General features: G+C 36.2%; 1 protein-coding gene across 1 annotated transcript in view; it reads left to right on the top strand.

The window, feature by feature from the left end:
• Positions 1-3,378: 3,378 nt before the first annotated feature.
• The window catches only part of ptk2ab (protein tyrosine kinase 2ab), a 58,166-nt gene continuing 45,339 nt past the window's right edge, over positions 3,379-16,205 (top strand). Inside the window, exons 1-3 of the mRNA XM_052578549.1 lie at positions 3,379-3,546; positions 4,785-4,874; positions 14,101-14,127. Of these exons, the coding sequence (XP_052434509.1) occupies positions 4,838-4,874; positions 14,101-14,127 (64 nt within the window). The 5' untranslated portion in view covers positions 3,379-3,546; positions 4,785-4,837. The remainder of the gene's footprint in view (positions 3,547-4,784; positions 4,875-14,100; positions 14,128-16,205) is intronic.

Raw genomic sequence — 16,205 nt, 5'->3', positions numbered from 1 at the left:
TAAGTCCCTGGTGTGTGTGTGTGTGTGTGTGTGTAGGCGTGCATTATATATCAGGCTTTCAGGGCTATTGTGCATAGCATAAGAATACATTTGTATAATTGAGAAGCAAAATAACAGACCAGTGATTTGTGGAACTTATTAGTTTTGATTTCAAATAAACATTTTGTGAGAATATTCTTGGATAAAGTTTATAAGTACACCGTGGTGTCACACTGATGTACAGTAGTCAAGTGGGTGTGATGAAATGAGGTATTTTTCTTTCCTGTTGGTGGCAACATTTCCAAATCAATCACAATCAACACCACATTCATTCCCCGAACAACTAAATATGAATAGTATTTTTCCCGAAATTAAATTATCCTCACTTAATATTTGTATAAATGCTGGGCAGCCTGAGGTCGAGTCAGCCATATTGGAGCGAGCAATTCAGATCTGCAGCAAGCCAGCGTTGGAAAGTACGATTCATTCAGCAAACCGATTCGCTTGACCCGTCGCTTCAATGTATCGATTCACTGATTCAAAGAGTTCCCAGAAGTCCATGCAGTGTTTTTTTTTTTTTTTTGGAAGGAACGAAAACGCATGCAGTAGTCAACATTTGAAGTGGATAAAAACAATTAATCAAAGTTGTCATAGAAAGCATATTGGTTTTCGCTTTTACAACAACTTGATGAAAGGTTTTCATCCACTTCAAATGTTGACTAGCATGGCCGCGGGAAGTGGGGGTGCTGGGGGTGCTGCAGCACCCCCTAGTGACGAGAGGGAGATAAAAAAAAAAATGTAGGCCTATTAAAATATTTGTAACGCGCTTGTAACTTTTATTTTTTTTGGCAACAAGTGTGGGATCAGCTTTGACTAGCCAAGCAATTGTAAGTAGTACACTATAGTATTTTTTTAAGGTGGTGGGGATGGAGATGGAGAGTATTATTTCGTTCGTGTGTTCTTTGTGTAATGGTTGTGGAGAACTGTTAAATAACGTTTAAATAGTAGGGCTGGGTATCGATTCAGATGTTCCAGATCGATTCGATTTCGATTCACAAGCTCTCAAATCGATTCTATTTCGATTCTCGATTCGATTTTCGATTCGATTTTCTATTAGAGATGTAATCGGGCCTTAAAAGATAAGCCCGACAGGTCCCGAGCCGACACGTACATTTTGATTGACAGCTTTTTAAGAGCCCGAACCCATTTACAACCCGACAATATTCAAATGTGCGCAGCACACAGCTCTTTTGCCTTTTGTCAGGAATGAGTCATTTATACATAGTTTAAGATAATTTATACATGACTAACGTAATAGGCCACTTGGAAGTTTGAACAAATAAATAAAATAAGTCCTCTGTAACATCGTAACATCTCAGCACTCTATAAATAGCCCTAAGGTATAGGCTCATTTAGCATATAAATAGGCCAACGCACCAATAAAAACAAGTCTTTCTTAAAAAATTTAATTAAGATAAATTATAAATTAAGATGGGTATTTGGCAATAACGAAATGAATTAAGATAAAGGCTCTGCCGGATTTGCTTCGCCATAGCAGCTGACATAATAAAATAATAATGCCAACATTAGCTTATATAGCCTACTCTGTCTACATTATGCATTTAAGACTCAAGTAATATTTAGTTATTATTTGAAAAACATTTACTCACCAAGATTAGGTAAGGCCTAAGTGTTTATGTGGAGGAAAATCACTGAATCCACTGTAGATGTCTTCAGCGCGCTCCTGCGCTCACTGATGGTGCATCATTATTCACTCATTATTCTCATTATAAACAAGGTCAAAACTTTTCCAAACCTCAGACTTTGCTTTAGTTGCTGGTGCTACCAAAACGTAATCGTCAGAAGCAAGCCTCCGTTTCAACTACTCAGCATACATTTTCGCATATTTCTCGCGCTAATCGAAACATTACATGACCGCTCATTTACCGCACAAGCCCGAGCCCGGCACGATTAGTTCGGTTGGCAATGGGATTCTTCACACTGCCTGAACATGTGCAATTGTGCTTTTGAAGACAACTGACCACGCGCACCTGTCCGCGCGGCTCAGACTCGGTACACACTTTCCGATGGCGATGTTTACATCAAGCCTGCATAGCGGACTCGAGGACGCAGAAAGTATAAGAGGCTTTAAGATGCAGTCTGTAAGACGCGAACGGGAGCATGAACTGACGCACATTGCAGAAAATGGAACCACTGCTTTAAACTGAATGAATGAATGATAGGTTCGTTGGTAACATCGCACAAGGCACATAAGAGGGTGACATCTAGTGGAGAAGATTTGTAATTAGATTAACGCTAATCTTACGTTCAATGTATGCGGAAATAAATACGATAAAATAAAATCGATTCATGGCCTTTGAGAATCGATTTTGAATCGACCACATTTTAAAAAACGATTAATCGAAAAATCTATTTTTTACCCATGCAGCCATATTAAATAGTCGGAGATTCCTTGTGGTTTGTGTAAAAAGGTTGGAGATGGAGACAGAAAGCTTTATACTGTGCGTGTGTTCTTTGCGTAATGGATGTGGAGAACTGTTCAATAAACAAATTGCTTAAATAGTCAGAGATTATTTCCTTGTGGTGTGCGTAAAAAGATTTTGGAGTTAATAGAGTTGCGTGTGACATAAACGTGCAGTGACTCAAGCCAGCTGACCAAATCGATTGCATTGTTTTAGCGTTATTGTGAAGTTTGATTAATATTATATTTTGTTGTAATATTATTTGTTGTATCTAAATGAGTTGCATGTATGTATAGGCTATCTGAAATTGTAATGAAAGTAATTATTTCGTTTTTTTCGATTATTAAACTATTATTTAAACTATTATTTCTGATTCTGCTTCTGCTTCAGATTAATAGCGCATTTCGCATATCTGAGAACTGATGTCTGTGTGTTTCAGACCCTGGCTGGCTGTGCACTGAAGTGTATATGACAATAAAGTAGTAAATCTCAATGTATATATTTTTAAAATGTATTTTAAATAGGCCTATAGGCTCATAGGTTTTTTGTAAAAAAAAAAAAAATTCACAGCACCCCCTGTTCAAAATTACTTCCCGCGGCCCTGTTGACTAGTGTATATTGAAATTCCTTTTACTATTTTTATCAAGTTAAATATGTTTGTTGTATTTCAAAAGTTCAAAATGTATAGATTTAGAAACCTAGCTAGAAACATATGTTGCATTCGATGTTTCGATGAAATTTTATATTTTATATATATATAGGTGTTTTTTTTTTTTTTTTGATAGATAAATGTTCCTAACTGTCGCTTATGCGCCTTTGTTATCATGCCAGTCAAACGATTTACGTATCGGTTCTACAGAATGATTCAATAGAATCGGTTCAGCACGATGATTCATTCACTTGCAGCAGCGAGAGTGAGAGCAAGAGGGAGGACTCCGGCTTCAGATCCACTACAGACCCCACGGAGCCTGGACGGACCCACAAACAGCGCTAGCACGGGACACAAACCAAAGCCAAACACTGCGGATTGCAGGGTGTTTATTAAGAAGGCGCTTTTTTGGAGACGTCTGATGAAAAGAACACGGTAAATAATGTTCCTTGTTAAAAATGCATATTTTATATTTGCTGTAATAATTGCAATAACTGTGTTAGCTTGGTAGCATAGCGTGAGGGGCTCGCACTTGGACCTGGAGAGTGGGCTTTCCTGGGCCAGCCTGATATGTTGTATTGCATTAGATTGTGAATGCAAGGCGTGTTATTGCATTGCTGCGTGCTTAGGATTCCCGTATCATTATGAAATTGCTGATAAAAGTCAGCAGTGCATGCTTTTGCAGGACTAATGATCCTGACAATGTGAAAGAGACCGTACCCAGTGATTTCAAGCCATTCCCAATGTTTTTCTTCCTCACCGAAAAAGCGTCGTGTCACTTTTAACACCAATCTCTGCATGTTAAATAACCCGGTATAAATATGTCTTGCTCTCAGCTGGATTGTTATTATGAGTTGTGTTAGAGGCTGTGTATTGTTGTCAGATTGTAATTGTTCACATGGTGAACTGAAAACAACAAAAGACGAACAATGCCACCGGTTTAGTGAGCAGACAAGATTATAGCAGCATTTGTATATGATGCTTTCTACTAGTATTATGTGTCAAGTGCATGTATTTTCACTTAATGACATGCTGTTTATTACAGTAGGCTAGTCACCTGCTTCCAGGTAGCCTGATATTTTAGATACATGGAGGTGGTGTTTAATATTAATTGGGATAGTTGACATTTTGACTGTTTGAAGTTTTTTCATTAATTAGTTCGTTTTGACAAAATAAAAACAAAACTAGAATACGAAAAAAATTATCAAGTGACCAGGATGTTAACAATCGTGTCATATTATCAATCTGTTATCAAGATTTTATTCTTTGTTCTTCTGATTTTATTTTCTTTTTTTGTGTTCGAAATTTCTGAATGAATCGTTCTTTAGAGGTGTTTTCTTTCTACTGAATCTGTTAAACGACTTCCACTTGTCTTACGATATCAGTCCGATTTTGTTTTTCTAAAAACCCACTTACGAAACCGAGTTTGTTTTAAAATAAACAATTTATAAAAACATTTGAAAGCTAAATATCATAACACTGATGACGTAAATAGACGATGATTGGAACAAATTGTTCGGGAGAACCGTTTCACGGAAATGAGTCATTCGTTGTGACTAGTGAGTGTTTGCGGTTCACCTGGTTTTCATGGATGTTGACCAATCAGAGCAGCGTTATATGGTGGGCGGGGCTTCAGGAACCTCTGCAGGTATTCTGTAACATTACGTCATTAGCACAGGTAACGAGCGCTGAGGAAAGAGTCTGGGAAGGTACATGGAAATACACCATGCAGTTCTGGAGTTTTCTAAGCTGTGCCAGTGCAGGTACGTAGGTCTTTGTTTGTAATAGTGCTGACATTAACCATGCTCCATTGTTTAATGGTAATCATTCATTATTTAGAAGTTGCTCCAAGACAGAAAGAGAGTTTCTGGAAGGCGTTTCAGGGTTGGAGAGCTCATGTCATATCCATATATTCTGTATAAAATCCTATCCAGGTGAAGCATCTCATTTGAAAACATTACGTTGTGTACTCGCATATAAGATCATCTATAAAACAAAGGGCATTTTTTTTCTGCTTCAGGGTGGAGTAGGGCCACCTAAAGCCATATTTCATATTTCCATTGCAAATGTGATCGGAAGAACTCCAAGAGGCTTGGCTTGGTGCAGAGCTACGCTTGAGGCTATGTTTTTATATGGTGCTGTATTTTCAGTCAGCTTTAAAAAATCTGTTCCTAAACACTAAATAAAAGCATTGTGTTTTGAGTCCATAGCCATTTTAAACATAATTTCTTAATATACACAACCATGCAGTGTTTTAAACAATGTTTTGGTTTGTTGTTAGGTTTAGGAAATGATATTATGATTGTATCTTTAGCTTGTTGTGCTCTTTTACATGATGTGTTGATGCTGTTTGTCTGTGTAGTTTATAAGGTTTTGTTTTTAAATGTTGTCTGCCATATGTAGGTTATGTGTAATGCATTGCAACATTTGTTTAGGAGGAATTCCTGTGTATTTGACAAGTCTCAACATAGCTTTGGTCTGCTGCAGGTATTGGAATGATCTATCACGCAGGCAGATACAGCGAATGTTGCTTATACGTTAAACAGCATTGATGTACGTTTTTGAAAACCATACTGTTGCTAATTTGAGAGTTCAGTAACCTTACCACCATCTCGCACTGAAGAATAAAGACGCCATTAAAGGGAGATTACAGGTTCAAAACAAGTTTAGCGCAGATGACAACATTTGATAACTACAAAAATGTTGTTTTTGATCCTCTGTTCTTCTTACAATGGAAGTGAATGTGGGCAGTTTCTGGAGGTTTTAAAGCAGATTGTGTATTATTTGAGCTGTAGGCTGTTTAAATCGTAATCGTAATAGTCATTTTAGGGTGTTGTTGTGATGTCATGGCATTACGTAAAATTGAATGTAATTTCATAGAGAAAATCAGTTTTTTAACACTAAAGTCATGTTCCATGGAAGGTTTTTTTTTTATACATCTTGTGGCTATAATACTGTTTAACAAACTGTCCCCTGTCATTCTTTTGGGCTACACAGAAACCTATATTTTTTGCCTTTTTAAAGAAAACCAGGCACAAGTGTAAATTAATTTTAATCAACATCAGGCCACAAAAGCTGTTGAGTGTGTTTTTTGTACTGAACCTGGAGCCATTTTTGTAGTGTTGAGGTCAGTATTAATATATATTTTTAATAATTTACACCAAAATATTAAGCAATAAAATAGTTTTCAATATTGATGATTATAAAATGTGTTTTTTGAGCATCAGATCAGCTTATTAGAATGGTTTCTGAAGAATCATGTGAAGACTGTGGTAATGGCTGCTGAAAATTCACATACCATTATACAATTACATTAAAAATGTATTAAAGCAGAAAACAGAATGTTACTGTTTTACAGTTTTTTTTTAAATTTATATAAAATAAATCCAACATTAAAAGACTTACAAAACATTAAAAAAGTCTTGACCACAAGCCTTTGATGTTAGTGTAGTCGTAGTATACTTGTTTATTTGGTAACTTATTGCTTTTCACCACCTATGCTTTATCCAAAATCAAGTCCTTTGATTTTATAGTGTTGAATCATATGTATTGTTCATCACTATTGTATCACCTTTTTACTAAAAAATGAATCTGTGCTCGCTGTCAATCTTGTAATCTGATATTGATAGACGAGTACTGACTGTGATGGCTTGTGTAGATGAGTGTTTTGCCTGCATGGGTGAATATTTGAATGTTTCCATGACTCTCTCAAGAATTGCATTAAAAAAAATTGGTAAAGAAGATCCAGTCTCTCTCACCTGAAGAGCAGTCCAACCAGAGCGCTGGACTAGTCAGGTGTATATTATTAAGCCTGGACATGATGAGTGGAATGTGGATTTATTCAGCTCAGTCAGGCCTCAGGGTCTGTCTCCTCTGAGCTATTCATTAGAGGAATTACCCTGGACCGATTTTAGGCCGTAGTGTGACATGGTGACATTTTTCCTTGTTATTATTACTATTGATTGGCAGAGGCCTGCGCTCCTAACTGCTTTAGAACAGCTGAGGGTTTCATTCTGTCACAGAGTGACAAGGGTCAACACATATAGCAGCAATGAGACATCGCTGTCTGACTGATTTCTTTTTAATGGTGATTTTTACTTTGTGGAGATACCGTTCTTACAGCTATCATATCAATCAAGATAACACGGGAGCAGTGTTATTTTAGTATAATTTATGTACTATAGTGTAAGGTAATATTTTTAATTAAATTTTATTTTTATATTATATAATATTTTAGTTTATTTTTTATAGTAGGCCTACTTTATAACTTTATAATACATTTTGTATTATACATATATACATATTGTTTTTAATTTTTTTTTATTTTTTTTGTTTAATTTCTTTTAGTATGGTTCTAAAGTTTAGTTAACGATAATAAGTCAGTCCAAACAATCAGTAATTTGGATCAAATTAATAGCAATACAGATAAAACATTCCTCGAAGTATCGTCTTTTTGTTTTCCACAGAAGACAGAAACACATACAGGTTTGGAACAACATGGGTGAATAAAATGATGGCAGAATTATAAATATATATATTTGAATGAACTGTCCCTTCAATCTGGCTGAATCTGCACCTTAAAACTGCTCTCAGTTCAGCATGCGTCAGTCAGCAGCAGTGTGATGAGTCTTTATGGCAGTGTCTCAGGCTCAGCGTGTGACTGCTGAGAGGAGAGATAAGAGGTTAAGAAACAGGCAAATTTGTGCACTGTAAGCAGAGGGGGGCTTTGAGAAGGGTTTGAACTGATGGATGTCTTTTGTAGATGCTGTCGGGAGGGGTCAATCCTCTCCTCTCTGTCTCTCACTCTTATTCTTCCTTCTCCCCTGTGGCTTACAAGCCCTCCTCTGCTCTGCCCTGAGTTAAACACACACATCTGTCGCTGTTGTGCTCTGGTTTTGACTCTACTTGCTTTCAAGAAAACAGAAAGGATGCAAGATAAACTTTCTGACTGGTATTTTATTTTGACAACCAATAAATGTCTTGGTAGATTCAAAAATGTACTATTTTGTCTTAATAAGTTAGTTTATAACTAAAATAAATTGTTTTAAGTGCTATATTCTTAAAAATTGCTGGGTAAAAAACAACCCAATTTGGGTTATTTGGCAACCCAGCGCTGGGTAAATATTGGGCAGAACACATACTGGGTTATTTTAAACCCAGATGGGTGGGTTAAACATTTTTACCCACCATGCTGGGTTGTTAAATTCAAGTCATCTATTGTTTAAAAATTAATTATATTTGCCGGCTTAAAATGGACTGGAAATTAAAAAACACATAAAATTACTAGAGGAAACGGCAATAATTGAAAAATGAACATTTATTACTAATAATAAAATTAAAACTAAGAAGTACACATGGAAAAAAATACAAGACAAATGGAATTTATTTGGGTGAATGCAGCTTAGTTTACACTATTACAGTGATCCTCAAATCTGGCTCGCGAGATCCACTTTGATTCGGTTTTGAGCTAAACTCTGCAGGAAAGTGGATCTTGCCTTCCAGATTTGATGATCATTTCACTGTTACATACATTTAAACATGTTTAACAAGCATTTTATACAAAAGTAGAATTTTAATTGAAGTGTATTCAATCGTTCTCTGTAATCACTTTTTACAGAAATAGTGCTAATTCTCATGGCAGTGTATCACAGGAATCTGTGCTGGTGAAAGGCTACTCTTCGCTGGGGGAACTGCGAACTTCAGGCCGCGGAGGCCTCACGTTTCACTCGTAATGTTAGCTGAAGATTGCTGTGACTGGTTCTATAACCTGCCCAAGTTCCCTTAAACAAACAGTACTGAGATTCGAGAACATATTTCAACATCAAATTAAATTAAACTTAAACAAAAATGAAACCAATAAAAGCGAATGTTATGCAAGGCAAAAAGTGTTTTTGTTGTGTAAAATCACTTTCGCTGAGGCATCTGACTGACGTCTCGTCCCTATGTTGCATTGCAAAAATTAATAATACAATTTATAGAAATCTTGAAACAAGATCTTCAATATCAGATGATAACTGAAATGGTGCTGATGTCCCTAACAAATCATGTAGATAGATCTTCCAATGCAGCTTCCTGTTTGCTTTAATCCTGCATGGCAAGTACTGTAAAAGATTTGATTGAGGATGTTAACATATAGAAAGATATATTCCAAACAGATGAATAGCTGTGTCATAATGAGCATAACATTTAGCAAGTTTCTAATCTTAGTTTTCACTTTATTTCCTAGATTTATTCTTTGTATAAAATGCTTTGGGTGTTACAATAACTTGGCACCAGGGTTTCACAATAGCAACTGATGTTCTCAGAAAACTTGTGCAAGATCATTTGGCTGTTATTCAATAAGCAGTAAAGGCATAATTGAGATATCTGGGTGTCAATCTTTTTTTTTTTTATCCTGCATAGTTTTACTTTAAAGATTTATTTATTTAATGTTGGAAAATCAAGTTAAAACCTGATTCTGATAGAAGTTATTTGCACAGTTTCTAGTTGGTCCGAGCCGGTCCTTAATGGTCTTCCTTAGATGGTCCAAGTTGAATTAGATGTTTGTAGGTCTGAAGGGTGGTCTGGTAGACCATCTCGTTCCAACAAACCAGCTTCTATATTCCAAAAACCCATTTAAGATGGTTCCTCACACAACATAGAATGTTTTTGTCTTTTGTTTATTTACTGAGTTCGTCTCTGTTCTCAATGAAGGATGGCTTCAATATTTGTTTCTCAGAACTGTCTCTTTTTCACAATCACTGTCTGTTTTTCTTCTATTTTCTCAGTTGTGCTGTGTGAGGTTTAGGTAGATTGCCAGTTTGATAGCTGCCTGTGTTTATGAGGAGATCTCACTGGCATTAACTCTTAAGCTGAACATAGTTCAGAGAGTGAAACTTGGTAGCTGTCAGAGAAAAATAATCCAGACTTTGTGGTTTTGTAGGAATACCGCAATGACCTTTAAATTAATTGCAGTCTTATTTATACCACCATTTTGCTGCAAATCCATCACAGAATTACAAAGTCTGGCCAGCTTTTGTTTGTTCACCTTTTCAGCACAATGCAGTGAGATTCTATTGCTTCAAATAGCTGAAATCCACCGCATTCCAATTAGAGCGCAGTCATATTCAGCATCTACAATGAAAAGATTATAGAGAGTTCCCTGTTTAATAAGACAGACTTTTCAGCAGTTCTGATTGTCGCCCAGCCTCTGGTTGACCTGCTGATAGAGTCTGAGTAAGCATAGGGCTCAAGAATGACCTCATTCTGAGCTTTTTGCATAGCACCGTCCTTTCTGTCTGCCAAAGTTTCATGATAATGGTCTCTGGATATAATTCTATTCTATTCTGTTCCATTCCATTCCAGGCACAAGCTTTTTTTCATGTATATTAAATATTTAATTTTAATTATTTAATTTTATGTTAATTAGAGCCTGACCGATATTTTTTTGGGGGGTGGGGGCTATACCAATATTAGGGTGTTAAAAAGGCCGATATTTATTTATCAGCCGATATTCTTATATTATAGTGTTTCAATGGATCACAAATCTCATGGTTGGATCACATTGCAGTTTTTGACCCATAGATTGGATCCTTTTTCGGAGCAGCAAGAAAATGTAAATATTAAAATTAACTTGCTTAACATTTATTACTTAAATCTAAGTACTTCTTTGATTCCACAGCAAATACTAGTAGATTAACTAAGAAAGTTTAAACATGATTAAAGAGACGAGAACAGCCAGTAAAAATAAGAACAAATACACAAATTACAAGCATAGATGAATACAACAAATAAAAGTATATGTTACAAATAAAATAAGGTTGGTAGTATTCAAATACAGAAATGTAATAATTAGGGGAAATAACACTGCACAGTGTTCACTGTATAAATTAAATATAGATTTTGTTTTAATGATCATTAATTAAAGCAGCAGTATTTATAGGCCTGTATAATCATTACAACATTATCCAATATAATGATACACATCACATCCCATTTCTTTTTCAGCTGTTTTCATTCACTTAAGACATAACTGACTGCGTTTACCTAAATGATTGTCGAGATGGGTAGATGGGTATTTTGTCATAATTTTATGACAATGTGCCTGTTGAGAGGATTCAGAAGAAGATTCAGTTGATTCAGTAAGTTCAATTGCACGCTTCATGTGTGCGCCTAGAGAAAAGTGCGCAAGTAAAATTCGCTTGCTTTTGTTAATATGAACAAATGATAAACTTATAATCTATTATGGTTAAATTTTGCAATTAATCTGCGGATCGCATGCATGCCCGAACCGTGGTGCTTGGTCCGTACAGATCATGGATTAACTACGATCCGTTTAACGATATTATAGTACAGTACCAGTCAAAAGACAAACAAATGGGACACTTTCCCATTTGTGTGTCCAAACATGTGACCGGTACTATATATAGTACAGGTACTGGTCATATAATTAGAATATCATCAAAATGTTGATTTATTTCACTAATTCCATTCAAAAAGTGAAACTTGTATATTATATCCATTCATTACACACAGACTGATATATTTTAAATGTTTATTTATTTTAAATTTGATGATTATAACTGACAACTAAGGAAAATCCCAAATTCAGTATCTCAGAAAATAAGAATATTGTGAAAAGGTTTAATATTGAAGACACCTGGTGCCACACTCTAATCAGCTAAATAAAAACACCTGCAAAGGCCTTTAAATGGTCTCTCAGTCTAATTCTTTAGGCTACACAATCATAGGGAAGACTGCTGACCTGACAGTTGTCCAAAAGACAACCATTGACACCTTGCACAAGGAGGGCAAGACACAAAAGGTTATTACAAAAGAGGCTGGCTGTTCACAGAGCTCTGTGTCCAAGCACATTAATAGAGAGGCGAAGGGAAGGAAAAGATGTGGCAGAAAAAAGTGTACAAGCAATAGGGATAACCGCACCCTGGAGAGGATTGTGAAACAAAACCCATTCAAAAATGTGGGGGAGATTCACAAAGAGTGGACTGCAGCTGGAGTCAGTGCTTCAAGAACCACTACACACAGATGTATTCAAGACATGGGTTTCAGCTGTCGCATTCCTTGTGTCAAGCCACTCTTGAACAACAGACAGCGTCAGAAGCCTCTAAGGACAAAAAGGACGGGACTGCTGCTGAGTGGTCCAAAGTTATGTTCTCTGATGAAAGTAAATTTTGCATTTCCTTTGGAAATCAGGGTTCCAGAGTCTGGAGGAAGAGAGAAGAAGCACACAATCCACGTTGCTTGAGGTTGTGTGTTAAGCTTCCACAGTCAGTGATGGTTTGGGTGCCATGTCATCTGCTGGTGTTGGTCCACTGTGTTTTCTGAGGTCCAAGGTCAACGCAGCCCTATATCATGAAGTTTTAGAGCACTTCATGCTTCCTGCTGCTAACCGTCTTTATGGAGATTCAGATTTCATTTACCAACAGTGCCAAAGCTACCAGTACCTGGTTTAAGGACCATGTTATCCCTGTTCTTAATTGGCCAGAAAACTCGCCTGATCTTAACCCCATGGAAAATGTATGTGGTATTGTGAAGAGAAGGATGCGATATCCCAGACCAAACAATGCAGAAGAGCTGAAGGCCACTATCAAAGCAACCTGGGCTCTCATAACACCTGAGCAGTGCCACAGACTGATCGACTCCATGCCACGCCGCATTGCTGCAGTAATTCAGGCAAAAGGAGCCCCAACTAAGTATTGTGTGCTGTACATGCTCATAATTTTCATGTTCATACTTTTCAGTTGGCCAAGATTTCTAAAAATCCTTTCTTTTTATTGGTCTTAAGTAATATTCCAATTTTCTGAGATACTGAATTTGGGATTTTCCTTAGTTGTCAATTATAAACATCAAAATTAAAATAAATAAACCTTTGAAATATATCACTCTGTGTGTAATGAATGAATATAATATACAAGTTTAACATTTTGAATGGAATTAGTGAAATAAAGTAACTTTTTGATGGTATTCTAATTATATGACCAGCACCTGTATATACATAAACAGAACATGAACACATTTTTTGCAATGATCACTCAAATGATCAAACACTTAGAATGACGTGACCGAGATAGGCTATGTAGTGGATGCAGGACATTTAACAATTTAACCATAAACTTTATTATCTAAAATGAGTCTGACATCAGTGCACTGATCCGTAAAGTTTAAGTTTATTCATCTTTAACTAAATTCTGTTCCAATCAGCTTTATTCCGTTGTAGTTTTTCACTTTGGAACATTCATTCCACGGATTTGAGCTACTGTTTTCACAAACAGACGAAACTTACTAAAGAAGTGTGATATGATATATAATATTTACATAACAATACTTTTGTCCGCCAAATCCGGGAGATCCTTTCAGCTCGAGGAGCCTCTATTCAATTCTATTCTATTACAAAACAAAAAATGGGAACCTTAAAATAACTCCTGAGATTACTTTGAGTGCAGTTTTGTTTTTGTGTGTTATATTTACTATTTTAGTGAGGAAGTTTAGTTACATCATAGTCGTGAACCATGATTTGCTGCTAGATACTTAAGAGTAGTTTCAAAAGCAAATAGATCATCCTCAAAACAAAGACATGGACTAAAAGCCACACATTTCTTAAGAAAGCTCTTTTAAGAAGGAAAGTCTATAGAACTAGATGGGGTGGGTTTTTTTTTTTTTTGGCACAGTTCTGTATTTTAGTTCTGGTATTTCTAGTGTCAGTCTTGTATCAGGTTTAGTATTTTGCTGATTTTCTGCTTTTCTGTTTTGTTTATTTCGGTTATTTCAAATGCATTTATCACTAAATGCTCATAAACATCTCTTTTCTATTGATTTTATTGTAGTTGAATGTAGAGTACCAGAGTATTGACAGCTAGAGGGCCCTCTAAACACACACTGGTATACATGCACACACAAACAGTACTTTAACATACTAGTTTCAGTTCTTTTGAAGAAACACTCATTCCTAAAACTATAAACTCTAACATGATTCTGTTGTTGTTTTTGCAGATATTTCAAGGATATCATATTATGCAGGTAAGACAACCTCCTATACTCTCTTTCTCTCTCTCTTTCCTTCTGAAATGGATTTCAAATTGATCGGGGGAAATGTCAACCTAGCCTTAATCCACCATTTACTGAATGTGAATTGGGTAGAGCATGTTCTCCTGTATAAAGCAGATCAGTACACTCTGTTCCAAAGCCTGTCAGCTGCCTTTGGGCTGCCCATATGACAATGGAGCTGAATTTTAAAATCCTCCCATAACCAGCTTTTCTCATTTGATGTATTATTCATTTATGTAAAAATGCTTTTTAATGCAGTAAGAGTTTTAGCTTGGTTTATAGCTGTAATTTTAGGTGATTTTTATTTCTTCTAAGTTTAGTGGTGTTATAGACGTTGTTCAAATCTAGATGTATAGTTTACTGATGCATCCTCAATTCATTCAGTGTTTTCTGAGGAACTGCAACATTGTCCAGTCGCATTCAAGATGCCCGACCAATCAGCTGATGTTTCATATTTTAACCTTGATTTGTTTCATAGCCAAGGGCATTACTGTTGGAGGGAAGGAGGGCTTGTTTAGACAGTAGGGTTCCTGTGTGTCTGTATCGCATCTATGGAGACCATTATTAAGCACAAAATGGGGCCTATTAGCTGATATTTGAGAATGCGGTTAGTATAGCAGGAAGTGACCTATTTGCCCCCCCTATAGGGAACGAGTGCTTGGAATAGTAATGAATATCTCTGGCAAACATGGCAAGGTGAAACTGTTAAATAACAGCAAATCATTTTATGCGTTATACTTTGCAATCAGAAGTAAGTTATGACTCAGATTAAGCACAAAATAATGCACAAATCTGCTGGTATTGAGAACTGTGAGAACAGTTCTTAATGTATTAATTTGTTTAATAAAGTAAAAAAAAAAAATTGAATTAGATAATTAAAAGGTGTAAACCAATTATTAGGTAATGGAATGAAACAAAACACTGAAGAAAGACGAAAAAGAGAAGCTACTGTCTTTTTTAATTTGTATTTTAATGCAAAATCTACTGATTGTTGTTTTATTTTTTGTAAATTTTAAATAAATATTATGCAAACTATTTTTAAAATAAGCTACTTTTTTATTTAGGTACACTACTCTCTTCAAATTCTAATTGATGCATTCTCCCTTGCTCTTTGTCAGACTCTATTTTTGCTTTATATTTCAACCTATTTTATCAATGCTTTAATATATACAAATTGCAGTGTCGTTACAGACTAATGTTATTTCCCATAAATGTAGTAAACCTGACGAACAAGGACTTCACTGTAGTTAAGCTGGAATGGCATGTTTGGGATTACAGAAAAATGCTGAAATATTTCTTCGGGACATTGTCAAAGTACCTAATAGATCATGGATTTCTTCATGTTCATCAGCATAAAGAAGTATGCAAGTTATGCAAATCGCAAAGGCTGCACTCATTTCCTAAATCAACTGTTGCTGCATTTGCACTGATGTTTCATTGTTTATTTATGTGCATCTCTGCAAGTATGGGCTGTTGTCAAAAACAGGAAACCGACTTCCTTCCTTGAGCCTTTGTCAGGTAGCTGACGGACATTCCTTCAGTCCCTCTCCACATGAATCTCCAAGAGCCGCCCACAGCTGTCCACAGACATCCTCGTTCCACCATCATTCATATGGTGATTAGGGTTTTTTAGAAATGATGATGCTTTGTATTTAAATATGAAACACAATCCCGAGAATGTAAACAGAAACCAGACCGCCCAGCTGAATAATCCTGGTCAAACACACACCCAGAAAAACCTGACCGGCCGCTTCTTTTGGCTCGGAGGTCTGTGTTTTGTAAACACTAGCTGGTCAGCCAATAACAGTTGGATTAACAGAACTCATTAGCATATTTAAAGAGGCCCCTCCTCTTTTTTCAGTTGGCCTGATTCTTTCTCTCTCCCTCATCCCTTCTTCTTACGCACACTTTCTCTCCTGACACACTCTGCCGGATTGTGAAAATTACACACACCGTCACCGCAGCGTCTCTCTTAATCTGGATGAACTTCAGAAAGGCAGCTAAAAGGAAGTGTTTTTGCATGTGAGGATTATTCTTGTCGACATTTCTGC

Source organism: Carassius gibelio, chromosome B16, assembly GCF_023724105.1.
Source record: "Carassius gibelio isolate Cgi1373 ecotype wild population from Czech Republic chromosome B16, carGib1.2-hapl.c, whole genome shotgun sequence".
NCBI lineage: Eukaryota > Metazoa > Chordata > Actinopteri > Cypriniformes > Cyprinidae > Carassius > Carassius gibelio.
Note: the sequence above shows the minus strand (reverse complement) of the source record. Positions and strands in the feature narration are given on the sequence as shown.